Here is a 27,440-nt window from a genome sequence, read left to right as displayed (position 1 = left end):
GATTCTGTGAAATTGTGTACTCACTCGTCGCGGATGCGTCCCGATGCCGACGGCGACGTCCGTATCGCACTACGACTTCGAAAAATCCTAGTCTTTATTGGACCGAGCGTTGATCTAATCGCCCAAAATCAGTAACTGATGGAGCAACCCCCTGGTATTTGATCAGGAAAGCTTAAATATCTTTATATTGTGGTTTACCCAATGTTAAGTAGACAAACATAGTTTGCAATAAACTTTGTTACAAAATGGATAAAGTCAGAAAATGAATAAACTTCATTAAAATAATGAAAAATCATAAGATGAATCTTACAAGAATGAAAAAAATTAGAAAATGAAAAAGAGTAGATAAAATGTCCGTATCACACTACGACGCACAATAGTCCCAGATGCCCAAAAATTGATGGAAAATCGCTTTTCCTACCCTTCGAAAAATCCTAGTCTCTATTCATTTTCTTTAGTCATCGATTATTTATTGGATTATTTTTCTTTTTGCTACTACTCAAAAGTTCAAAACATTTAGTTATGCTCTGCAGTGTAGGTCCATTTGGATCACAAGAGGGATGAGTTTGAGTTGTTGCTATAATTGTGAATAATTTTGATCTGTAACACACATTAAGGCGTGCTACGAGTCGTAGAAATCTATTTTGCAACTTTTCGATAATTAATATAGCAATAGGATGATGGTCATGCTACTGGAGATATCTTCAGTTTATCTCTGTTTCTAAATCTTGAATCCAACTCTTGTTATTTTTGTTATGTGATCGACGAATGAAAAGTTTGAGGTGAAAACAATACCTCAATCACGTATGTTATTTACAAGAAATAACGTAGAACCACAGATGACATAGTTAAAATTAACTAGTCTAAATAGCCTGTAACCGAATTGCATAATGGAACACTTGATTGAGTTGAGGAAGATTTTAATCTGACCAGATCCCCTTGAATGAACTCATAGGATCATCGATGGTACGCAACAGTTTCAGATTATCAGCAACTAAGAAGAATTCACAATGGCGAAAACAAAGAGCTATATCATTAATAAACAGGTTAAGTAGTAAAGGTTCAAGTTGCGAACCCTGATGCACCCTCGACTTAATTGCAAAACTACAAGAGAGGGATGAGTTAAATTTAATTATCTGTGACCTATCAGACAAGAAACTGCTCAACCATGGCAACAAAATGGCAGATTGAATCAAAAGAATGTAATTGTTGAAACAGTTTGAAACAATTGATCCACGTAAAACCTACAACAGTAATAAAGGAATAGTATCTTCGGTGATAATTCACCGAATAGTAGCATAAATGTAGATTGCACGTTAAACAGATTTTTCGTGGATTATGTTCTCAATGACACGTGCAATGCATCTTATTACGTATATTTTGCAGGAGAATGAAAGAACAACATTGCTCGTCGCGATTGTACGCTCGAAGAACAACATATGTCCCGTGCCGTGGTTTATGCGAGGCAGGGCGAAACTATCTGTAATCCAGGCCGATTAGGAACATAAACGCGAATCCGTAGGGTGTGGTTAAGCTAAACACTCGACAAGTTGTGTGTGCAATAGAAACACTCAGGTATATCCAAATACAGAAAGCGTGACGTTCGCATATTACCAAGGGGCAGACTTTAACAATATTTTTTCGAGTTTCAAACATGATTCTATTACGAATTTTTGCTTCAAATAAAAAAGCATATGTAATAGATTGCAAATTTTCTACAATTTACACGTCTTCGTTTTGATACAATAATTCTCGAAATGCATTGCAATTAAAATAATCAAATATTGCAATCACACGTACAGCATACATACATTCGGTACGATAACAATTCTAAACAATAGAAAATACGATATTTGCTATTATGAAAAATGAAACAATAAAATTCTATTGAGCTATCGTTTCAAGATGATGGAACATTTCATTTTTAATTAAAACAGCTGTAATTCTATTATTCTTCTAATTTCAAGTTAATGATAAAATAAAAATTTTTTTGTCCTTAGATATAGTGAGTAAAAAAACAAATTTTATTACGATAGTAAAAGGAATCTAACAAAACTTTTATTGTGCCTACAACGTCTGGACTATAGCACTTAGTCTCTATCTGACACATGAAACTTTAAAGAACAATTAAGACTGTAATAAAATAATTGAACAATTATAACAAACTTTTGTAACCGATATAGGAAAATAGAAAAGGAAAAGGAAAGAAGGGAAAATTTTAAATGTTTATTCTACAAGTGTTTATATAACTACCAAAAGAGAAAAAAGGATGTCAGGATGTTAACTTTGTTTTATCCTTATATTTTGTATATATTTTATACAAAAATATGGAAGAATATCAATAAAATTCTGAGTAAAAAAGTATTGATCTTTATTAATCCTACACCCAATATCTAACGAGTAATTTTCAAGAAATAAAGTAAAATTACTCGTTAGATTTTAGGTTTGAGGCTAATAAAGATTAATCTTTTTCGCTCAGAATTTGATATTCTTCCATATTTTGATATAAAAAATAGAGTATTTCATTTAAAACAACTAAGTTGATCTTAAAATCTCTGAAACACCTTCACCTATAAAAAAAAAACAAATGCATTGCATAGTGTACCCCTTCAAGCCATGCAATTTTTTTTATACAAAATTTTTGCAAGCAACGCATACTTTGGACATAATAAAGGTGCACAAGTTGCATGGACCACTCTGTATATATTATTTTATGAAAATGTACAAAGTCTTTAACCCATTCACTGCCAAGCAAATTTAGAATATCTTGCCCTGTGAGCCAAGATTCTATTTTAAAGAAAACATGGTATTTTACAAAATCTAATAATATTTTGTTGCGGATATAGTACTAAAATGGTACAAAAAAAATATTCGTTCATCCTTTCTGATAATTCCTAACTGAAACGGCTATAAATTTATTCCGTGACCAATTGCAATCAATCTAAACTTGTGGCCCAAACTACGAGATATCTCATAGCTGGCAGTGAATGGGTTAATGCATTTTCTTTCGAACGTTCATTCCCCAATAAGCAGCGTAACCTCTGACGCTCGAGCATTCAGCAGCCAATATTTACTCAGCATACAATGTGTTAAAATGATGCATCGAAAAGTATTTTATTCGCGTTCGAGAAACGATGATATCGAATCGATATACAACATACAAGGATAAATCAGACATCGTTCTGAACGGTCGTAAGTGAAAAGATTCCCGATAAAATCTTACGTGGCGATATCTGGAACAGTGCATATTTCTATACCGGAAGTTGAGGATGATTCCTGAAGTACGGTAGCTGAACGATCTCGTTTGCTGCGGTACGCTATCGGTTACGGATTGTTTCACGCAAACGCAGCCCCTCGACCAGCGTGTAGCAACGCGCGCGTGTAAATCTGGTAATGCAGTCGCCGGGGCCAGGTGGCGCTTCGCGGTGGCGTACGTGTAGGGGTGTACTAACACGTTTCGCGCGCATGACACAGCCAAGTTCAGCGCGTAGGTGCACGCACATACAGGGTAGATACGTACGCGGGGATAGGCCTGTGCGCAATCAAGGCGAAGGGGTGCTTTAGCAGTCGCCCCACGGTAACCAGGGCAACGGCACGTAATGCCGCCCACAACCCTCAGGCTGTCTTGTCCGATGTGTTTGCTCGATGATTTTATACCAATTACGGCCTATCCCCATGCTATTGCCTACTCCCCGTGGCATCGTCTGTATCCCTACCCGAGTCCCCATCGCCACCCACTCCGACGATGTTGCGTGTATCGGCCGGAAGGTGCTCCACTTCCGCTCTAACAGCGACCTGCGAGTACCTGACGCGAGCGCAAACACACAGATTTCGTTTGGTCGCGCACCTGCGAACGGTGCATCCCATCAAATCTGACGAAGGTCGTACAGTGTTCTAAAAAGCAATACTTTCATAATATAGAAGAATTTTACAAGCATATCCTCTATCCGAATCTGACAAAGCTTATATCCGAACACCCCACTTCGTAGGTTTATTAAGGTTGTAAATAATATAGGATACTCTGCCTTTAAATTTTACTATGGATTCGTTGACACAGATATTTTTTCCAGGAATAAAAGAAATGAAAAATTTTGTAGTTACAGTCAGTGACAAAAATAAGTGGACAAATGATGAAGGTTTAAGCTTTATTTAATATTCATCCTTATTGTATATACGAGGGTCGTCTAAAAAGTTTTGAGCCTAACATAGAAACAAGTATTTTTCCGGTTAAATATAGCTTTATTTTTCAACATGGTCTCCTCTTAAGTCAGTACACTTTTCCCGGCGATGCTGTAACCCTTTTAATCCTTCCAAATAGTAGTTGGTGTCTTACCCTGCAAAGTAGGCATTTACGTTTGCGATGACCTCCTCGTTCGATGGAAATCTCTGCTCTCCAAGCGATATTTCAAGCTTAGGAAAGAGGAAAAGTCGCTGGAGGCCAGATCTGGTGAATACGGTAGGTGGTCAACCAATTCGAAACGTAATCCGTGAATTTTAGTCATGGCGACCGCCGAAGTGTGAGCTGGTCCATCTTTATAAAAATACTGACATCAACTGACACAAACCACTGCCAAACAACAACCGAGCACTTTTTGATACTTTATACTTTTGGACCACAATACAGTAACTTAACTTATTATGACAGTCCAAAGGAATTAAATTATTGATTTGATATAACATTTCTGCTGTTTTTGGCATTTTTATATTATTCAACACTTAATCTTACTTGTATAAAGCCTGTTTGTTTGTATACATTTCTTATCTATATACTATAAATATATACTACAAAGATAAATGTTACATAAATCTTAAACCTGTAATTATGACGCATTAGTAATTTTTCATTGATATTCATTTTCATCATCTGTCCACTTACTTTTGTTCTTAACTGTATTTCAACAAATTATTTACTCATTGAATACACTTCTAATTCCTTATCCGTAGATATAGATATTTTAAAATGTAGCATCAAAAATATTTGGTTAAATCTGTTTCTTATAAATATATTAGAATAAAAATGAATTTTGCTACTGTGGTATTGCGATTTTTCAACTACTTCCTTTTCAACTGACAAAAAATTTTCGCATAAAAATTTATTGGTATTATGTGTGCGATAGTTGACAATAATAAAAATTTAGAAAATAATTTATTTTCGTAGCGAAATGAAGGCCACCTTGCTTCGATATGTCTTGTTCCTCGACTTTTGTTAGATTGCACTTCTATTTATTATTTTCAATCCGTTGTAATGGACAGCGGGAAATATTTTCGCGCCCTTTCTTGGCTCGATACAAATTTCACTTATCGATTCCTCTCGCGATTCGAGTGGGATGTGTTCAAGTGCTCGACGCGTCGGGATACCAGGGTGGTATACATACAGGGTGTTCGGCCACCCACGGAAAAAATTTTAATGGGAGATTCTAGAGGCCAAATAAGACGAAAATCAAGAATATCAATTTCTTGACTGAGGTTTTGTTAAAAAGTTATTAAAAAGTTAAATTAAAAAATTTCACATCATACTGAAAAAATTATTTTTGGTTGCGGGGCTCAATTACAATCATTTTTGGTGAATACATATACCTCCGAAATCCTACGCACTTTCGAGAAAAAAATTCGAGTAGATACTGAAATTTTTAGACGAAATTAAAAAATTTCAAATCATACTAAAAAAATTATATTTAGTTGCAGGGATCAATTACAAGCATTTTTTGTGAATAGACATACCCCGAAATCCTACGCATTTTCGAGAAAAAAATTTCTGACCGAAAATCTAATGTGGCCAGAAGAAATGCTTCCCTGAAATTTCATGCGAATCTTTAAAACATCATAACTTCTGAACGGATTGGACGATTTCAATGTTTAAAAAAGCAAACGACGCGTATTTTAGTGTAAAATATGTAGAAATTCTAAAAATATTCGAAAAGTTGTTCCTTGACCCCGTAAAGTTAGAAAAACCCCCTAAAACTGGTCCAATTTTTAAACGGCCATAACTCATACAATAGTGAATATATTTGAATGAAACTTTTTTCTGAAGCAGAACCCATGGGTACCTACAAAAAAGTATTAAACAACTTTTCTATAGAGCGTCAAACAAATTTATTAATAATGAAAAACAAATTCTGAAGAAAAATCGACAAGGGTAGGTGCCTAAATTTTTCGACACAATTAAAAAGTTTCAAATAGTTCTGGAATAATTATTTTCGGTTGCGGTTTCGCATACCCTTGAAATCCTACCCACTTTCAAGAAAAAAATTCAGTACGAGTGGAACTTTAAACGTTAATAAATTTTTAACGAAGCCTCCATCAACAAATTAGTATTCTTGATTTTCGTTTTATTTTGGCCTCTAGAATCTTCCATTAAAATTTTTCCCAGGGGTGGCCGAACACCCTGTATGGTCTGGAAGATGACAAACTCGAGAAGGAGCAATTATCAGAACGCATACGTCTAAGGGTTGAGCTGAAATTAATGGAAATGCACTTTAAGCGTGAGCTCGTGGAGTAATTACCCGAAGTAATTTCGGCCCGCCTCGTGGGAGTCGAGAGAGCCGCCCAAGTTTTTCGTGGAATAGTTCGTCATTATTAACGATAGATGGCGCTTATTTTTCGACCTCAAACCCTCTGGTGCTAAAACGCCCAAGTTTGTCGTGGAATAGTTCGGTACCTTCAACGCTAGATGGCGCTTATTTATCGACCTCGAACCCTCTGGTGCTAAAACGCCCAAGTTTGTCGTGGAATAGTTCGGTACCTTCAACGCTAGATGGCGCTTATTTATCGACCTCGAACCCTCTGGTGCTAAAACGCCCAAGTTTGTCGTGGAATATTTCGTATTGTCCACGCTAGATGGACTTCTCGACAAACTTGGGTGTTTTAGCACCAGAGGGCCTGAGGTCGATAAATAAACGCCATCTAGCGTTGAAGGTAATGAACTATTCCACGACAAACTTGGGCGTTTTAGCACCAGGGGGTTTGAGGTCAGAAATAAGCGCCATCTATTGTTGAAAATAACGAACTCTTCCACGACAAACTTAGGCGTTTTGCCATCCGGATTTCCAAAGTGCCCGGAACATTTCCAAAATGCTGGCGGCCTTGCGAAGAGGTGACATGTATCTTATAGCTAAGGGAATAATGGGGAGAGGAAAAGAAAGGTAATAATGATGAGAATTCTTTGAAATTATATCATTTATTGCCATAGATTTACATTATGCACTAAAATAATATGACAATTTGTATTACGACTCACGAACATTGGAAATACGCGTGGTTACTTAATTCGTCAAAAATAGCAAGTATACAACTGATCACCCATGTTGATTCGGATCTTTCATCCTACAACATGGTTGGGGACCAGAGGAACATAAATGCATGCGACTCAATTAATTGTAGAATGTAAATGCTTGGATGACGATGTAGACCACTTGAAGTCATCAGCGAAATCAGCATGGTCCTGCTGATTTCCAGGATGAGACTGTAAGAACAATACAAGATAACAATTAAAATCTGTTGTTAAAATTATAGAGATTTTTAATCAACAAATTTCAAAGTATAAATTTATATTTACGTTGTTCGCTCGTGGTCCACCGTTCGATAGCTCTCTGGATATGTCTGCTGGATACCAGGATCAGGTTTAGAGACTGTAAGAAGAATGTAAAAAAACAATTAGAATTTATTATTAAAATTATAGAGATTTCTAATTAAAAATTTCAAAGTATAAATTTCTCAATCAATGAGAATTTCAACAATAAAATATTATCGACGAAAATAATTACGTACAAGTAATTATTCAATTGATAAATATTATATCACTAAGTTTCATAGTTGGAGTTGTAAGCATGATTATGTTTACTTTATCGAATGTTAGAATATCCCGTAATTTTTATAAATCTTCCGAAATTTGCAAGAATTAAAGTTCGTTGGTTATTTATGCTTCGATAGCATATTCCAACTACGCAGCTTCCACGTTTTCTTAAACTTGCATTGAAATATGAATGCAAATTATAATTATAACAATTCATAAAGAAAGAAATATGAACAGTCAATTAAATAAATATACTTGGAAATATTCAATCGCGATAAGAATACAGTAAAATATAAATTATTCCAATTTATCGTTGAGATCTACCGACGCCATTTCTGCACTTCGATATATGTATATCGAAGTGGATAAAAAGTTTGTTAACGATTTTCATATTTTATCTTAACAATGACCGATTAGAAAATTATGATCATGCTTACAACAAATACTTAAATAAAAAAATAAAAATATATAACTATTAATATGCACGCTAATTTTTGTTATAATTGTTTAAACGTTACCAATATTCCTTCCAAAATTTGTCGAGTTGCCTGCCATCTGTCATGGTGTCGTTTACGCGCCAATAAAAGTTTCCATGGTGTCGAATTTCAATGAGAGACTACAACAGAAATAAAATACAAATTAAATCATAATTAAACAATAATTGATAATAATGAGGAAATATCAAAAAGTTAGAAATACGTACTTCGTTAGTCGCGAAACGCCGACACGTTTCAACACGTCTTGTATTTCGAAAAGGAATTTCTTGATTTCGAATTCCAATAAGAGACTGTAACAGAAACAAAATAAATATCCATTAAAGTATATAAACGATTATTATAATTAAGTAACGATTAAATCGAAACCGTATTGCAAGAGATCGTAATTAAAACGCAAGTAGAAATAATGGAAAGATCAATAGGTTAGAATTACACACCTCGATCGAGAAACGACGATACGTCTTGACACGTCTTACTAGGTTAACTTTTAAAGTACAAATGATGGCCCTTTGGGCCAAAGGCTTTGGCTGTGCCCGGTAACGCTCGCGAATTAGGTGGCGGAGTGGGGGAAGGGCCGATGTCTCACGAAGCTTGTATTACGAATCCGAGGGATACTTCGGGTAGAAACCGCGGGTACAAAATAAATGAACGAAGACTTACTACACAACGTAAATACCTTGACTTTAGAATCATATTGATGGTTGGCGATATAATGTACAAATTAAGTATAACTTACACTTATGTAGATTTATAGTAGCAGATGACAAGATTCTTGAATTTGTTAACATTATTCACTTTGATGATTGCATGTAAATTATTCACCCAGATCAAACCAGACAGCTGTAGTGTGTGCGTAAATATATGTGAGTTGACTATAGAAGGAATTGAAATCCATTTCTAAACCCGTTGGTAACGTTGCGAGTAACACGAAAATGGTAATGGGGTCTCGAAACCATAGAAAAGTGGGCCGAAAAAATACATTGGATGTAAGGTCTGCTCGTGTACATACCTCGACTATGGTTTAATAACCAATTAATTATTGTCTACAACACCGATTCAATAAGAGTTTGTATTCTAACGAACCGAAGTACTGACCACGTAAAAAATCAGTAGTTTTACAGCACACTGTGTGGTTAAAAACAATGATTCTGAAAATCATTTTTAACTCGATCACAAAGTATACAAGTAGACCTTTCACCCAATGTATTTTTTCGGCCCATTTTTATGGAGTCTCGTAACCCCATTACCATTTTCATGTCATTTGGAACATACCAACAGATTTAGAAATTAATTTTAATCCCTTCCATAGTCAACACATGTGTATTTACGCAACACTACAGCTGTTTGCTTATCAATACTAATTTAGTAAATAGTTTCTCATCTGACCGCCATCCATGAGAAGAGGACGTTAAAATCACCTCCGAATTTTCAAGTCGGTATGGCAGTCAGATTGGACCACGAAGTTACTCGTATACCTCGTCTGTGCTATTAGTCCGTCTATATCTTGCATTGTTTATGATGCCATTTTAAACAAAATAACATTTTAAACACTATTTACCGGTATTTATTCTTGTGTAACTTCTTTTGTCTTTAGTTTGTTTTTATCTAGAAATGTGGAAGTAAAAATGGCAACCGAAAAGGATTTAATCAATGGTATCTATGAATTAAATATTGGTAATTTTTAAGTGAAAAATTATAAACGTCTCTATTGTGAGGTGTTTTGTTATTTTATTCATATAAATTTCCATTACTCATTTGTGTTTGTACACCGTTTCTGTCGTTCAAATATAAAAACTTTTGTTTTATACTACATGTCTACAACATGTCTGAATTATTAATATTTATTTTTGTCGTAAATAATTTAAGAACCAACGAATTCTAGATTACACAGTAATTAGTACCGCTATACAAGTTCTATTATAATTACACAATTAGCTATATAAAAGAAACTAAATTATATAGTATTTAATAAGGAATATTCAGTACATATTTAAATAACATAGTTTGTAATAGATAATAATATCAACGTAAAATATGAAATAAATATTAAAGGAGGAAAAGGATTAAAAACTAAATATTAATATCAACACATTATACATCATTATGTATATATAACATTTTCCTCAAATTATTAATAAATAACTTATCATTTATCTTAAACTGTTTGAAACATTACAATTAGTCAATTTATCACTGTAGCTGTAAGAGAATCGCTTAAAGTTGATGGAGAATTAGGCAGAATAAAAGCTGCAATGTGTACACAAGTCATAAAACTATTAGATAATTCAAACAAAGGAAATACAGTAAAATTTCCCAAGCCATCTCAAGACATTATGCTTTTAAATGAACTTGTTCGAGAATATTTAGATTGGATGGAATACAAATATAGCTCAACTGTATTTACATCAGGTATTATAAACTACTGCTTTATGCTGTGCAATATATTACAAAAATGAATTAAATAGAAAAGAACATGTCTGAAAAATAATGGTTGTATTTTAGAATGCAACTTATCAAAACAACCTCCCAACAAAACTTTACTTGCACAAAGTCTAGGAGTACAGGAAAGTGACAATAGTAAAGATTTACCTTTGCTGTGTAGCATACTGGAAACAGTAAAGAATTTGAAAAATACATAAATATATATAATTATATCTAGGTGGAATCTACAAATTAAAATTTAAAAAGTATTAAGCTCTAAACATTTAATACCAGGAGTAAACAGGATTTGAAATTGATCCTATTTCCAAATAGATCGTTTCATGATGAATTATAATTTTTGAAACACGTATTTTCATTCTTTACACATGTACAATGTTTTATACAACAAGAATAAAAATAAGTTAAAAGAATTTCATCTTTTTATTTCATGACATCTTACATATTGACATTACATTACGAAAGTACAATATAATGCTGAGATATTGGAGATCTTAAATATAACTGCTGTTGCTGTCTAAAAGTATTGTACCAGATTGCTTAATGATATCATTATCTACTGAATGCTATAATATACATCACTTACTGTAATAAATTTACTTACAGCATTTAATTGTTGCAATTGAAATATGGGCAATTATACGTAAAGGCCTTAATAACATTTCAAAATTAAATAAAACAAATTAAATGTCGCATGTTACTTTGCAAATAATTTTTTGTTGAATATTTGAATTCCAAAAGTACTGACTATTAATAATAAGTAATGAGTCAATAATGTCAGTTTCAAATTAACTTTGAAAACTGTTAAACTATTATAAATACAGTATAAGATCTACTTTGTTTCATATTGTTTTGGTGCATATAATTTTAAATAATTCTGGTAGGGAATCTTACATTAAAATGCATTAACAAAAAAAAGTTCCTCTCAGAATTAAATTTTTAAATAACACATACATTTAGTGATATCATTTGTGCTTCGACTTTTTTTTCTTCTTTGCCTGTTTATTTCTACTCTTTGATTTTTTTGATTTCTTTTTGTGTTTTTCCTCATCGCTACTTGTATCTGATGAATCTGAATAAGAATCTGAATCCGAGCTACTGTCTCTTTTGACAGATTTCTTTTTCTTATGCTTCTTGTGTTTCTTCTTCTTTTTCTTGTGTGACTCGTCTGAACTATCAGAATCGGTGCTCGAAGTATCCGAACTGGTGGACGAATCTTCGCTGCTCGTAGACTTCGATCGTTTCTTGAAAGCTTTTATTTCAACTTCCTTATCCATATCTGGTTCGTCAATTTTTAATTTCTTAACAGGTAGTGGCATTATTTTGCCATCTTCACCGTCAGATTCTGAATCTGAAGCACTATAATCAGGCTCGAAACTAGCTTCGTCAAGCATACTACGCTTACGATCGGAAACAAGTCTTGGATTCTTCCTTTGCTTCTTTACAGATTCCGTAACTGGAGGCTCAGGATTTTCATAATTTATTTTAGTTTCATTAGTCTCGGGTTTTTCTTTTAAAGCAAGATTGTCTTTATGCTTTTGCTTCTTTTCTAAGTTTTTCTCCTTATCTTTTTTATGTTTCTTGTCTTTTCGTTTTTTATGTTCTTTAGACTTACTTCTACTTCGATGCTCTTTCTTCCTCTTTTTATCATCTTTTGTCTTTTTATCTCTTCTTCTATCATCTTCGTCATCTTTACCTTTTAGAAGACCTACCTTTGGAATTTCGCTTCTTTTAAATGTGCAGGTTGGCGTTCTCCCTCTTCTTTCTCTATCTCTTTCTTTTTCTCTATCTTTGTCTATTTTATCACCTTTAGAATCATTTCGACCTGATCTAAAATCACCTCTAGAATCAATTCTTGGATCTCGTTCGGACCTTATGTCATGACGTTCACTTCTAAAATCGTTTCTGTCCTTCGAACGATCACCTCGATCTTTATTATCTCGTTTTCTATCATCGAGGAATACCTTACGTTCATTTCCTGACAATGATAATGATGAATCAACACGTCTATCTAAAAGTGGAGAAATTCTCTTATCTCTACCACTTCTAGGAGATCGACTTCTAGATTGAGTTTCACTTTTTGTTTCGCGTCTATCTAGGAAACTTTTAATAGGGCTGATTTTCCTTTCTTTGTTTTCTTCCACTTTTTCACCTAGTCTTTCTTTAGCAGAAAGCCTTGTAGGTGAGTAAGTTTCGGGAACTGGTTTAAACTTCGTCCTGTCTAATTTAGCTTTTTTCACTGGTTCTGTAATTTCAACATTTCTTTCATTCCGTCCAACGTTTATGGTGACGTTCACGCTCTTCCTTGGCTCTCTATTAGGTTCAATTTCAAGTACTTTGGGTTCTGGATTTTGATACAATACTTTTCTACTTTCACTAATCTTTTTAATCTCGATAGGTCTAATGGCATTAATAGCTTTTTGGAAAATTGCGTTTTCGGCTCGTTTTAATACCTCCGATGTAACTACTTTTGTCGACTTGGGTTCATCCAGTTGTATTTTTTCTATGGGTGATTCGCATACTTCATCTGATTTTTCTATAGTATCATCTCTTTCCCATTTAGACAATTCTGGCATAGGAGCTAAAAATTCATCTTTTTTGGGCGATTTTTCTACTAATAGAGTACTTTTATCTTCTGTTTCATTTTCTGACAGTAAAGAATACTTCTCTGTAATCACTGTATTTATTTCTGCATCGTCTAGTCCACTGTAAAGGCTATCAATGGGTTTGATTTCTGATTTTAACTCTGGAATTGGTTTGAAATTAGGATTAGGAGGATTCGTTCCAAATTCTGTATGATCAATTCTTTCTGGACTAGTCTCATTAAATTCTGGAGGCTCCGGATTTATAGCTAGAGATTTATCTTCAAATTCTTCTTTAATTGACTCTTCCATAATAACATCTGTAGGAAGGCAATCTATTCTATTATCAATATTTTCATCTTCGCTGCCAGGTTTCACGACATCAGTTTTTGTAGGTGACATAACTTCTTGTTTATTTTCTGCCATTAAGTCTTCGTGTTCAGCAGATTTAATAGGTTCATCTTTCGTGATCTCTTTCTGGCCCGATTTCTTGTCTTTTTTCTTCTTCTTTTTCTTTTCCTTCTCATCATCTTTTTTCTTTTTCTTGTCTTTAAGTTTCTTTTCCTTTTTCTTTTCCTCGCTCTTTTCTTCGTGATCCTTTTCCTTTTTCTTTATACGTTCTGGTGATATATCTTTTGTATCTGTCCTACCTTTTTGCGTATAAGGAGTTGGACTTTTCCTAGTCTTTTTCCTTTCTACGGAGCGTCTTTCGTAACGTTCATGTCGGTCCCTATCTTTTTCAGCTTCATAATCCCTTTCACGTCTATCTTTTTCGCGTGTACGACTCTTATCATCTTGCCTGTGACGATCCCTTTCATCCCTGTAACTGAAATAACATAGCAGTTTTTGACATTTTTAAACAGCAAAATTAAATCAATCTAACTCGATAATGTAAAATTATATTTGTATGACATTGAAAGACGAAAAAATTCATTCAGAAAGAATGTTCGAAAATCGTGTAGCGTTCTAAAAACAATAAATATAAGACAGATTGCAAACGCTTAAAGCATATACTACTACGTAAGTCATTGATGAACTTACGAAGTGTAAATTAAAAGTCATATCTCGAAAACGATGTCTCAGATAGCGAAATGGTAAAACACGCTTCTTTTCATTTTGTCGCGACTAGTTGAATATGTTGACTTTTTATAGGATTTTAAGACACGTAAAATCGACGTATAAAATGTTATTTAAGAAAGGTACCCACCGATCTTTATCATAATCTTTTTTCTCGAGATGTCTGTCGTCATCTCTACGATCACGAGTATTATGCCTGTCATCTCGCTCTTTTTCTTTTTCCCTTCTGTCGCGTTCATCTTTTTCTCGTGGTCTGTCATCATGATCTCTGGATAATGGTGGTCTTTCACGATCTTCACGATCTCTATTTAAAACTCTTCGATCTCGTTCGTCTCTTTCACGTAAACGATCGTCACGTTCACGTCCTCTGCAAAAAAAATAATTCTTTTTGTTACTTCTTGCTCAACTTTTACTTCCCATTTCGTTCTTTAGTGTCCATGTAATACTCATATCAATTATTATATTATTACAATCGTTAAACAGTGATGAAAATACGTTGAGATTTTACATAGATCTATTGAATATTATTGAAAATGAATAACCATATCATTTTATTAATTTGTTAATTTATTAATATTTTTTAAAAATTAGATTCAAAAATTATTGTAGTGAATACGTGATTCAATTACCTGTCATCTCTTATAGATAGTCTATCTCGTTCTTCGACATCATGATCCTTCAGAGAATGTTCACGATCTTCCTGTTCTCTTAATACACGTCGATCACGATCATCGCGTAGAGATCTATCAGAATGTTCAACGCCTGGTGGTGAAAGGTCGTAGTAACCCTCTGTACCAGGGGGAGCAACGTCGTCAAATCTTTTTTTGTGGGGCGCGTCTCGTAAAGGACTGCCAAAACGTTGCGTAGATGGTCCAGGATACCTGTTGACAAAAAATTCATAAAATAACGTTAATATATTTGTTGAGTCACTATATAAAGCATTATGTAAGTTTTACACTATAAAAATGAATGTCATGTAAACTTGTTAATTTATAGATTATTAAAATTTAAAATAAAACTAAAAAGTTGTTATACATTTAATTTGTTCCCTATAAATCTACATTCAATGTATTATTATTTGTAGATTTGTGTACTTTTAAATAAAAATACTCGTAAAAATATATTATTTAATTACATGTAAATGTGTTTGATTCTGAATCAAAGTGTTACAATTATTTTTAAATTTAGCGTCGTTGTAAAATAAAATTTAAGTCAACTATTCTGTTTATCTTTTCTTACTAAGTAACTGCCATGGAAAATTGAGACCTTTGTGTGAAAATTATACTAAAGCTGAAAAGATGAATAAATAAAATTACTTAGTAGCAACAGATTAAAGTTACTGTCTATTATATCATAAAAACGAAAAATAAATAAATCAACATTTATAACTTCAATTACATTTTGAATACAATGAAAATATATAATTATACTGATTGTATTCGTCCAAACATTAATATTACATAAATTTACTCACCAAAAATGCTACCAAACCATATAAATACTAGCAAATTAGTAAATATAGTATACAATATATATCTAAATTTTAATCTGTATCATTTTGATCATTTTTTTTTTTGGGCAGGAAACGTACTCTGTAACACTTTTTACTTCAAGCACTGAAAATAGACAAAAGGAAATGTATTTTTTTATGTTACAAATGTTGATTTGGCCCTGAATTCACCTGATTCAGAAACCATGCAGATCTGTCAATCAGCTGGGTAGCTTCCACAATCTCCAAGCAGGTCCTTCCCATATACACTTTTCCTTGCTTCTCTCTTCTTCTTTCACTTTTTGGTTATTTGTATATTTCATAACGTAATATCATCATGTACATACAAATAATATCTTATATGCATGCAAATGGTAAAATTATTCATTCAACAACATAGAAATGAAACGAATTAAAAAAAAAGAATGTGAACAAAGGTATTCGTGTTATTTTCATAAAAGTATTTCCTTATGTCGCGTATACAAAATTACATTCTTTGCAAGTAATACAATAATGATATTAAAGGAAAACGTAACATTTAGAAATACAGTATTAAAAATACTTATCCTGCTATAAACAAGTATAAAACTCAGTGTTTACATAGGTATCAAAGTATAAACGTAATTTAATTTCTGATATTGTGAACCTATTTTGGTGAAAGCAACATTTACCTCGAAACACAGCAATTCGAGATGATAGTTTTAAACGATATGTTTAACACATATGACGACTAGTTTCATATGAAATCTATATAATTCTTTTGATGAAAATCTAAATGTCAATATCACAGTAAAAATTAATAAATATACTAATAAATTCTTTTTTAATTTGATAAAATTTTGTAAATATATCACAGCTTCCTAAGCAATGCGAGACATAATTGTCTATTCGCATTTGTTCCATTACTATTAACGCAATATAACTTAATCGTTTCTTTAGCTATTTTTAAAAAATTGTTTCAAATTTTTCTAATTTAATAGTGTACTTACATAAGCTGATTATATTTAGTGTAACATCATTTGCACATCATTTTTAATATCGATACTTTCAATGATACTACTACATGAATTGATATCAATGAGTTATAAACATCTAATGAGATTTATAATTATTTGAATTGTCTGTTCAGTTATGTAAGTAAGGATTGATAAATTATTACGGATAATACAATGTTTAATTTAATTCTAAGTTGTATCAGTTTTCTAAATCATGATGATGCAAATTAATACATTTATCATAAAATAATTTGACAACAGTTGCAGAATTTATATTGAAGAACATAAAACTAGAAAGGATCGTTAAAAACGAGATCGTTTCAATTTAATTTTTGTTCTATTATATTGTAATTTACTGAATCGATTACAAATATGTGTAAATTATATATTTAGGTAATAAAACAAACATAAATATCTTAATTAGTTTTCATACATGTTAGATCCTTTCAATTAAATGTTTTCCAATTTACATGTAAAACCTGAGTTATTATGTTATTTAAAAAAGCACATATTATTTTAAAATGTATATCACTAGCCTTTTCATTGTTAATTGTAATTTCTCTGATACACTAACTCATTAATTCTGTTTTGTAGTTGTTTATATATCTGTAATTAATAGATATCGTATGTATGAAATAAAATTTCTTCTAGAAGTGCTTATAGTATTAACACAATAATATCTAATAAAAATATTTTAAACATTTCCATTAAAGCGGAATAAACTGCCAGTATAGACATCTAAAATATTAAGTACATTAATGTAAAGTGGAAAAGAACTCCAACAATTCAGAAAAAAACTGTACCTATTCATAAAAAATAAATGCAACTCTATTTATAATTTACACGTAATAGGATCTAAATCACTTAAATCTCGATTATCCAAAATTTCGTGTCATCACAATAATATATTACTCTAAATTTTATAAAAAAATATTATTTGTTTTCAAGAAAACATAAAGAAATACATTTAATAGATAAAATGATTTTATAACATAAAATTTCACTGATCAAAGTTTATTTTCAACAATGAGAATTGTTGTATTAAAATTTGTGTAAATTATGAATAGAGTGGTAAATTTATGAGAATCATCCAGACAAATGAAATATTATTTTCAAAAATTATCTAAGTACTTTTATGAAATTTGTTCATAATATACACAGTATTTTTTAATAAAAATACAGAAAAAGAATACAACAGAAAATACACATACTATATGTATAAAAAGAGACACACGCACCCGATCACACACTCTTGTATTAACTTGCATTGAGTATGTATGTCAAGTCAATAAATAATTAAAAAAGTATTAACGTGCGTTTTTTATTGTCATATTTCAGTGAGATCTTCGTTTAAGTTTAATGAGTAATTTATGCACATTTAATACAATTACAAAGAAATAAATCAGCAATGATTTTATAAATTCATGAACTAGATTGTAAACAAAATAATGACTGCTTTCAAATTAATAATGTAACTATAAAACAGTCGTTATATTATTTACAAGCAAATAATTGATTTCGAAATTAATGATTATATCCTAATTACTTCATCGCAATCGTAATCAGTTTGTTATAACAACTCCTTGTACCAAAAATACTTAGCAATAAAACATAATAATATATTATTACTAGATAATCAAACAATTTATCGAAATGCAGATGCATGAAATTAAATGATTCCCAGTCATGTACGGAAAATTAAAAAAAACTTTACATCCTAATATTATCTTCATATCAATCTATAATAGAAAATCTCACAGCACACTATTATTAACATATCACTTTACGACGGCAAAAGATTTAACTTTCTTTAAATAGTTGCATAAATGTTATTCTTCCTTTGTAATTTTTAAAAAAATATCTTTAATAAAACAATTGAACACATTTTTTTCAATGGCCATGTAACATTTTCTTTTAAATAATAATATATTCCATATTACACACTATATTTTATTGCAATTTTATAATATATTAAAATTAAAAAAATAAATTACTTACATTTTTGTTTAAAGCTGCATGTGCTAACTTATTGATTTATACAACTATTTCTGTGCGTGCATGTGTAAGTAGTGTTGCGTATTTGATAAATATATATGTATACATATGTTTATACGTACATATACATATATACATATATGTATATGTTATCTAAGAAACGTATTTGCATACACATTTTTTTTAAACACCATAAATCTTCTCATTTCGCTTTCATTACATTCATCATGACTCCGGAGCGGTCTTAACCGGGACAGCGGCATAAGGTACGGTAGACTGTCTGCTTAGCGTGTACATGAATTAAAGTACTATTGAGGCGGAAATACCTGTTGTAGGAATCATAATAGTCTTTCCTGTCCGTAGGCGGAGGTCCCAATGACATAAGCGGCGGTGGGTGACCTCCAGTGACTAGATGTGGCAGCAAAGGTGGTATGTTATGTTGAGTTGGTTGGTTCCTTATTGGATACCTCGGTATTGGCCTCTCTCTAGGAGGTAAATCACGCTCTCGATCTCTGAATTGATAATCATGCGCTGGTGAATCATTGTAATAACTATTATATCCTTCCCTAGGTTCACGTGATCTTGGTCGTTCTCTATCACGATCCCTCTCTCTTTGGAATCTGAAAATATCATATATAATTACAATTTATAATTATATACAAAATATTTCGAAACTTGGTTAACTGTGATTTAAGTGAACTTTCTAATCAAAATTATTGTTTTATATATACGTACCTTAGAGGTGATCTAGCTGGTGATCGATATCTAGAAAGTATTTCTCTATCACGATCACGATCACGATCACGGTCACGATCACGATCGCGATCACGGTCACGATCACGATCACGATCACGATCCCGCTCCCGTTCTCGTTCTCGTTCTCGCTCTCGTTCTCGTTCTCTTTCTCGTTCACGATCACGATCACGATCACGGTCACGGTCACGATCACGATCACGGTCACGATCTCGTTCCCGATCTCTGTCTCTATCTCTATCTCGTGACAAAGATAATCTAGGAGATTGACTACGTGAATACGATCTAGATCTGTAAAAAATTACATATTTGAAACTGTTAACATTAAACACAACATTAATTCTAAATACTATAAATAATTTAATTTACCTGCTAATTGAGAAACTTCCACTTCTCGATCTCCGTTTTGGAGTGCGGCTTCGCACTCTAAGAGGTAGTGGTGATCTCGAAGACCTTCTCTTTGAAGGAGGACTTCTAGATCGACTTAAACGAGTCGGAAATGGTGATCTACGGCCAAATGAACGTGATCTAGACCTACTATAACTACGAGATCTTGATCGTGTTCTACTCCTTCTTCTATGTTTTCCAAGTCTCCTATCGCGTTCATCTTTTTCTCTGAGCATTCGTTCAAAAGCTTCTAATGGATCATCAATTATACTAAAAAATAATATTAATAATGATATCAGTAAATTTATTTAATTACTTATGTATGATGATATTATCAATGCCATTGACTTTATACCATACAGTTATCTTTACTAAAACACAAAAACGTACCCAGGTGGATTGCCATTATGAATATTTCTACTTAATCCAGGCGGTGGTGGTTGTAATCCTCGATAACTAACTGAAAAAATACATTGGATAAAGTAATTTATATGTTTCAAATAGGTTTATTTAAATATTACTTACGATGATGCAATCCCCTAATTGGACGTGGCGGACCATTGTAATTCCGAGGTGGTTGCGATGGTCTATATCCTTGTTGTTGATAAGGAGGTCTTTCATATCTTGGAGGTCCATAGTGAGATCCTTGTTGATGAGGATATATAGGTATTCTATGACTCATATATGGATCTGGTAACAAAGGTGGATTATGTGGTGGTACGTTAGGTGGAGGCTGATTATAGCTTGGTTGTGGGATACGATCTTCTCCTGGTGGGAAAGGTAAAAGAGGTGGCTGGTTGCCAGAAGAAGGCACATGTAAGTGTGGTTCATCAACCTAAAAATGATGAAAATTGGTATTTACGAATTAAATCTTAAATTTTATCAAATATTGAAACTCATTCTAGGAACATTCTTTAGAAATTCTGTAAAGTATTTTTATTTGATATTTAACCCTTAATGGATACCATGGGTGAAAGTTCACCCAAGAAAAATTTTGATGTATCGTTTTATTAGTTAAATTTTACAATGTTTAATTTTTCTATAGATAAACTTGTGTTTTAAAGAGAATATAGTTTTCATTTTATTTCCAACATTACAACTTAAACAATAATATTATAATTACAGTGTGTGGGTGAAAAATTCATCCATAGTACCATTCGCATAACAATAAAATATTGTACCAGTTAAGAGTTAAAAACAAATGTAGTGAAATATTTTTTACTTATATTTTCTGTCATATCATTATTATAAGACATTTTACACTTACTGTTGGAGTGCCTGGACGATCTTCAGTTGATCTACGTATGGCGCTATCATAATGCATACTGGATGGATAATGTCCGTCATCAGGTGGCAGTCCTTGATAATTTTTTGTTGGAGGTGGGTTCATTAAATGTGGTAATGGTGTTCCCTGAGAACTGTAGTCACTGTGCTGAGAGTGTCTAGGGGACAAGGACCGTCTTCTACTTACTGGTCGTAAATTTTCCATTCTACGACCACGCTCACCACTTCTGAAGAATGATGCAAAAATTACATAATTAGAATTAAATAATATAATATACATCAATGCCAAAATCATAATCATAAATTTCTATTTCTTGTTTTACCAAGTATGTTTTACATAATGTAAATATTATTATAAATTTAATAACTCGATAAAACTAGTAGACCATACTTTGATGTTGTAGGTAGAAAATTATTACCTGTCACGATGACCATCTCTGCTAAAACTTCGTCTACGTTCTCTTGGTTGTCTTTCTCCCAAATATTCATTTTCACGATCTTTCTTTTCACGACTTGGAGGATCACTTCTTTCTCTGTCTCTTTCTGGTGAGCTGCCAATAGCAGGTATTGGAAGTAATGGCTCTGTTCCTGGAGGTGGTGGTACCTCTGTTTCTTCGTCTGTAGTCAACTTTGTCACAGAATCACTTTGCAAATCAGATTCTGATGTTGATTCAGGAAGAGCTATTAAAAATAAATAATACGTCGTATAATGATTCGAATGTTCCGTTTCATATTGTCAAATATTGGAACATTTTTAAATTTTACACCCATCGTTGCCGTAAACTATCTTTAATTTGAGGTTAAGTGTAGACAATATCAGCTGATTTAATAAACTTGAACGTAGCTTATGAACTATATTATATCGTAAGTTTATACAATAATTAAACTTGTCAAAATTCTGCAAAATAATCGTAATGTATATTGTTATGACAAGGAAAACATTGAAACCGAATTTGTCGTATATGTTCCTTAATGGCGTCGCTATTCGGCGACTTGAAACAAAAAATAATTTTTTGACAAAAATTCACGTTATAAAAATAATTCTTCTTTTTCGTATGTCTCTTTATACGCAAATCGAAATCGATTTTTTAATTTACTATTTTTTTATATGGAACCACCAATTAAATTATTTAACAAGTATAACAGCTGCTTGTTTTAACACTTTTACATCTACTAAATACTGTTAAGTACTATTTTATTATGTTTCCAATTTTTAAATATAAATTTGTATCTACAATTACATTCTGCATAAATAAAATTTGTACTATCCCAAAATTGCATGGAGTTATTTTTCTTGAATTATTCCTACTAGTACAATTCAATTCATGTTTTATATTTAATTTGAAATAGTTTCATACCAAGTATCCTTATATTATTATTTACACTTTTCAATCTTTAACTTTCTAATATACAGTTTTAGTAAATATTTTAATTCAAAATATTGTACTAATAACAAATAAAAAGAAATATTTGAAATTATTAGTTAAGAAGTATCAATAAAATAAAAAAACTCATTTTATTATACATAATATGTAATAGTTTAATAATACAAATATTATAAAGAAATTTGGTGTACTTTGGATTTTACAGTAGAAATCATTCCAATTGTATACTTGAAAAAAACTTTTCCTTGTGTAGAAAAATATGAAAATGTAAGAAAAATATTATACACAAAGATATATACTTACTTGTTGCTTGTGGTTGTATATTACTAGCTGGAAATTGTTGTGAAGCAGATTCAATATTTGCTGATTGTGATTCTGTACATTCTTGAGAGGGTGTATCTGTAGTACTTGCAGTTTGGGCAGTTTTAATTTGACCTGATATTTGATTTGGAGCTTGTTCTGCTTTTTGTTGTTCCGTTTGCATCACAGGTTGTCTATTCGTTTGTATAGGTTGTCTATATGTCTGCCTTTTGGCATATCCCGTCTCGTTCTTAAAATTCATTACAGCATTTCGCAAAAAACGGTTTGGTATGAGCGTTTCTGGTGAAACATCTTTCTCATTACAGTCTGGACATTCATGTTCTTCAGATTCTAATAAGAATGTACGGATACCTATTGCACAGTATGTAAAAGTAATAAAAATGTATTGAAAAACTACATTAAATGATAATAATAAAAAATATACAAAATAACAAAAATTACATTCATCGCAAAATGAATTTCCACAACATGGTATCATTACTGCATCAGTTAAAAGATCTTTGCAAATGTTGCATAATAGGTCCTCTGGAATTTCTGGTTTTTCCACAGCAGGTTCTGGATCTTGTGAGAATGGAGGTCGTTCTTTTTTCCCCTCTTTGTAAGCTTGACTAAAGATATAACAAATACTGATATTAATATTAAACTTAAATATAGTTTGCTGCAGCTAGAAATATTATGATGAATATTGACAATTTAAACCTGATTTGACTTGTTTATCTTACTAATACTTTTTATATTAAAACTTACTGATCAATGGCAGGAACTGCATATTGACCTGTAGGTGTCATCATAGCACCAGGAACTCGTGGTCCTTCTACTGGTACCATAAAACTCCTAGGAATACCTGTGCTTTTCTTAATTTCTATGGGTTCTTGGTTTATTCCAAGTGGACAATTTTTTATCCAATGACCAGGCTGATGACATTTGTAGCAACGATAATTTGCAGGTACATCACCAGTTTGATTGGCTCCACGTATCTTCATGTAACTATTGAAAATATTTATTATTTATTAAACTTTAATACAAAATAAATATATAAATAAATAAAAACGTTGACAATATAAACTATGAAACAAATTCAGCTTGTAAATTTATATACTTTGATGGGTCATAGTCTTGTGTTGACTGAGTCATCATTGCTCGAATTTTATCTTCTTCAGAGCCATCAAGCCTTGTAAGATCTACAGCTCGACCAAGACTGGCTTCGTCTTTTAAGTTACTAAATGAAGGAGTTTCATTTCTATCCCACGATCGTTTTTGTTGCACTGTTAATGGAACTCTAGCAACAATAAGGCTAGTATTCTTTGCAATCAATGCATTATCATCTGTGTAATCTGAAAAAATAATTTTAATATTACACGTTAGCTTACTAGCATATACTACACAAGATGTATTTCAGTTGTTATAATTTTGAAAATATAATAAGAATGTTTAATATTTGCCTTCTTTAGTTTGCGCATTTGTTATTTGCAAGTCAAAATCCGTATTCTTTCCTATACGCTTTTGATGGAAAATAGCCTTTTTCAAATCTGCTACAGAAATATGTAATCCATCAAAGGACACAGTGTCATAATCCAAAGTGGATTTAAATTTATAATGTACCGACATCTTTGTTATTTATATATCCTGTAAATAGACAATAAAAAACAATACTTTACAAATATGTGTAATTATTGACGAAAGAAATTTAAAGGGTGAGGTTTATTTAGAGAGTCAAGAGTCAATTTTTCGTTTTATATTTTGAGAGTATAAGTGTTAAAGATTTCATATTCTTCCAAAACTTAATTTTTTAAAGGGCACAGATTTTGAAATGTTAACTATTGTTCTAATAAGAAAATTGTCTGTCTACTACAATGTTCTGATAAAAAAACATAGAGATAATGTTACAAAAATGAAAAGTGTAATTAAGATTACAGATATCTATATGTCCTCTATGAATATTTCACAAAATTACTCGCTATATCTTACCAGTGCCCAAACTTTGTATGAATGAAGATATGCAAAATTTGATAGAACACTAAAAGAATTTACTCAAAAACTGCAAAAATTGTATAAAAACTTTGACTAATGAGTGAAGGATCTATATTAAGGCAAAGTTTTATAGAGCAATACCAAGATTTCTTCATTGTATTGATAACATATGTGTAAAATCTTAACTCATTATATTTTGTGGATGCACCTGTAAGTTAACACATTCACTGTTCACTGACCCACGTGTGAATCAAGATGGATTTAATTCAGGAGTTTCATGACACACATATGAGTTAGGTTAAACTTAATACAACAAGCTTACTATTTCTTGAAATATATGAGGATGCCCATTCCTATTGATAGGGACAGTGAACATGTTAATTCCTTCCAGAAATGTATTAAGAGTATATAAATAGTGAATAAGTATAACCAAAATGCTATAGTTGTTAAAATAATGCTTAAAAGCTTAAACAACTTATGTTATCATATGAACTTTGATAATTTAATTCATTAAAATTAATTTGTGAAAATAGAACAAAATAATATGAATAAATAATGTAGTGTAAACAAAATAATTAAGAATATATTTCTTAATAATAAAAATCAAAGCAGATTTCTTAGTATTTAAAATTCTTTAACAATTTTCGTATAATATTTATTTTGAAACAACCATTATATCTATGACAAGGAAGCTTTATGGAATCTTTTTTCTTACTGGAAAATATCAGAAAATTAGACTGGTTATTTAAGAATAAAACATTCAAATTACATATATCATTTGAAACAATATGAAGTATGATACATACAAGTAGATAATTTTCTACAAAAATCTATTGATAGAATTTTGGTCATACATCAATCATTATGAATATTTTTATGCTGAAAAAATTGAAAAATCCATATATAGGTCACGTGATAATTGAAAAGTTGACATATTGATATCCATTCATTTATTAATTTATAATGATGAACACTTCTACTCTTTTCATCATAACAAAAAGTTTAAATAAAAGACTAATATTATATTTTGATAACATTTGTATACACTTACAAGTTCATACACATGCAAGTTTCTGAATAATCAGAAACTTATTTGTATTATTACATAAAATTAGATCATTAATATATCTAAATATTGTGCTACTGATTCTAATCTTATTGGTTATACTGTATATGATAGTATAAAAATACAATATACATAATGAATAATGTAAAAATAATATAGAAATAGGTTATTTTTCAATAAAACTTTGAAGTAGAGTTTATTAGTAAATAATACTATCACACATAAAATTTGAATATCCATACCACTAATATAATTGTATTGCTGTATTAATGTTCATAATTATGAAATAAAAATATTTATCAGTATAAAACTAAAAATTTTACACAAATAAAAATTGCTGCAACAAATGTAAACATAAAAAAGGAACAAAAATATTTAAGAAAATAAATTAACAACTTTGATCATATATATACATTATATAATGTTCTAATAAATCTTTTATATTTTTAATAAAGAAAGAAGAAAATTATGTTGTTTTAAAATAGGAAATTCAGAATTAGCATATACACACACTACGTATATACGAATATATATGTATATATACATATATATATATATATATATATATATAGAATTTCTAAATTTTTCATATGAAATATTTTTTAAAACAAAATTAATATTTATGCAAAAAATACTCTGATACTTTGCAAAAGATACAGGATGTAAATTAGAGTTAGTATCAATACAAAAGTACAGAATATTACGCATTTAGAAATGTAGAAAAGTAGACCTCTTTTGTCATCATAGGTTAGTAAAAGTAGACATACAATAAGACGCTCAACATCAGCTAATTAAAAGTACGTTAAAAATATTGAGAAGGTTATAAATTAACGTTGATTAATAAATACAAATCAGAATAAAAATGAAGTTATTACCTATTAACTACAAGTACTCACTCCAAAATGAGTAAATTCAAATAATGCAAGCGATAAACGTATTTTCATGGAGAACACACAAGCATGATTCCCGACTTCTGACATGTTGCTAGGTATGATAAATTTAATGTCTTTATAATATCTTTTATAAATCTCGAAATCATCAGATATCTAACCTGTACACATATGAATGTATTGATTCTGATAAAAGTGAGACATTACGAACAAAACACTACAATCGTAAAACTGAAAAACACCAAGTGACTATATAATTCAGTCGGATATAGTGGAGATGAAACAAACTGATTTTATAGATGGCACAATCAATAGCACATGTTATTTCCATGGACCTAAAGCAAAGAGTAGATGTACTAAGTGAGGCGCCCTTCAAGCGTCGAACCGGTGTGGCAGCAATTTGCGCATATTTGCCGACCGGGCGTCACACTAGTCGTTATGTGACGTTACGGGCCCTTGTTAGTTAAGCGTGGAGCTTTAATGTCATTGGAAACTAAACGTTTCTTTAGCACTACTG

At 31.5% G+C, this 27,440-nt stretch overlaps 3 protein-coding genes across 8 annotated transcripts; 1 reads left to right on the top strand and 2 right to left on the bottom strand.

Moving 5' to 3' along the window:
- Positions 1-7,196: 7,196 nt before the first annotated feature.
- Positions 7,197-8,982, bottom strand: LOC143342822 (uncharacterized). The gene is made up of 6 exons (XM_076767087.1): positions 8,950-8,982; positions 8,727-8,879; positions 8,496-8,579; positions 8,311-8,408; positions 7,556-7,628; positions 7,197-7,462 (listed from the first exon to the last, which is right to left on the bottom strand). Exons 1-5 carry the CDS (start codon positions 8,980-8,982, stop codon positions 7,622-7,624), a joined length of 375 nt encoding a protein of 124 aa, XP_076623202.1. The 3' UTR covers positions 7,197-7,462; positions 7,556-7,621.
- Positions 8,983-9,789: 807 nt separating this feature from the next.
- Positions 9,790-11,089, top strand: LOC143342381 (centrosomal protein 20). The gene is made up of 3 exons (XM_076766188.1): positions 9,790-9,942; positions 10,489-10,698; positions 10,792-11,089. The coding sequence occupies exons 1-3, from the start codon at positions 9,915-9,917 to the stop codon at positions 10,926-10,928; spliced, it is 375 nt and encodes a 124-aa protein (XP_076622303.1). The 5' UTR covers positions 9,790-9,914; the 3' UTR covers positions 10,929-11,089.
- Positions 11,090-11,125: 36 nt separating this feature from the next.
- On the bottom strand, positions 11,126-27,295 carry LOC143342379 (uncharacterized). Of its 6 annotated transcripts, none has more exons than XM_076766183.1 (17): positions 26,909-27,295; positions 25,176-25,320; positions 24,439-24,622; positions 24,096-24,330; positions 23,744-23,983; positions 23,438-23,604; positions 22,979-23,347; positions 21,710-21,971; positions 21,274-21,517; positions 20,532-20,841; positions 20,397-20,466; positions 19,989-20,276; positions 19,602-19,910; positions 19,193-19,486; positions 15,017-15,268; positions 14,518-14,754; positions 11,126-14,136 (listed from the first exon to the last, which is right to left on the bottom strand). In XM_076766183.1, the coding sequence occupies exons 3-17, from the start codon at positions 24,602-24,604 to the stop codon at positions 11,694-11,696; spliced, it is 5,886 nt and encodes a 1,961-aa protein (XP_076622298.1). In that variant the 5' UTR covers positions 24,605-24,622; positions 25,176-25,320; positions 26,909-27,295; the 3' UTR covers positions 11,126-11,693. The 6 variants fall into 6 exon arrangements, with proteins under 6 accessions (XP_076622298.1, XP_076622302.1, XP_076622297.1 ...); XM_076766187.1 differs by lacking the exon at positions 25,176-25,320 and having other exon boundaries at positions 19,602-19,666; positions 19,799-19,910; XM_076766182.1 differs by lacking the exon at positions 25,176-25,320.
- Positions 27,296-27,440: the final 145 nt, after the last annotated feature.

The sequence above is a fragment of the Colletes latitarsis genome, chromosome 6, assembly GCF_051014445.1.
Source record: "Colletes latitarsis isolate SP2378_abdomen chromosome 6, iyColLati1, whole genome shotgun sequence".
In the NCBI taxonomy this organism is placed as follows: Eukaryota; Metazoa; Arthropoda; class Insecta; order Hymenoptera; family Colletidae; genus Colletes; species Colletes latitarsis.
The sequence above is the reverse complement of the archived record's forward strand: the minus strand, read 5'-3'. Positions and strand labels throughout refer to the sequence as shown.

Excerpts from the sequence above, each read along its gene's own strand:
- LOC143342822 (XM_076767087.1), bottom strand. The coding sequence starts at position 8,982 with ATGATTCTAAAGTCAAGGTATTTACGTTGTGTA. Across the intron at positions 8,580-8,726 it reads ATCGTCGTTTCTCGATCGAG|TCTCTTATTGGAATTCGAAA; the intron begins GTGTGTAATTCT and ends TTTCTGTTACAG. Across the intron at positions 8,409-8,495 it reads GGCGTTTCGCGACTAACGAA|TCTCTCATTGAAATTCGACA; the intron begins GTACGTATTTCT and ends TTTCTGTTGTAG.
- LOC143342381 (XM_076766188.1), top strand. The coding sequence starts at position 9,915 with ATGGCAACCGAAAAGGATTTAATCAATG. Across the intron at positions 9,943-10,488 it reads CGAAAAGGATTTAATCAATG|CTGTAAGAGAATCGCTTAAA; the intron begins GTATCTATGAAT and ends TTATCACTGTAG. Across the intron at positions 10,699-10,791 it reads CTCAACTGTATTTACATCAG|AATGCAACTTATCAAAACAA; the intron begins GTATTATAAACT and ends GTTGTATTTTAG.
- LOC143342379 (XM_076766183.1), bottom strand. The coding sequence starts at position 24,604 with ATGTCGGTACATTATAAATTTAAATCCACTTTGGATTATGACACTGTG. Across the intron at positions 19,911-19,988 it reads GGAAGTTTCTCAATTAGCAG|ATCTAGATCGTATTCACGTA; the intron begins GTAAATTAAATT and ends AATTTTTTACAG. Across the intron at positions 15,269-19,192 it reads TATTATGATTCCTACAACAG|GTATCCTGGACCATCTACGC; the intron begins GTATTTCCGCCT and ends TTTTGTCAACAG.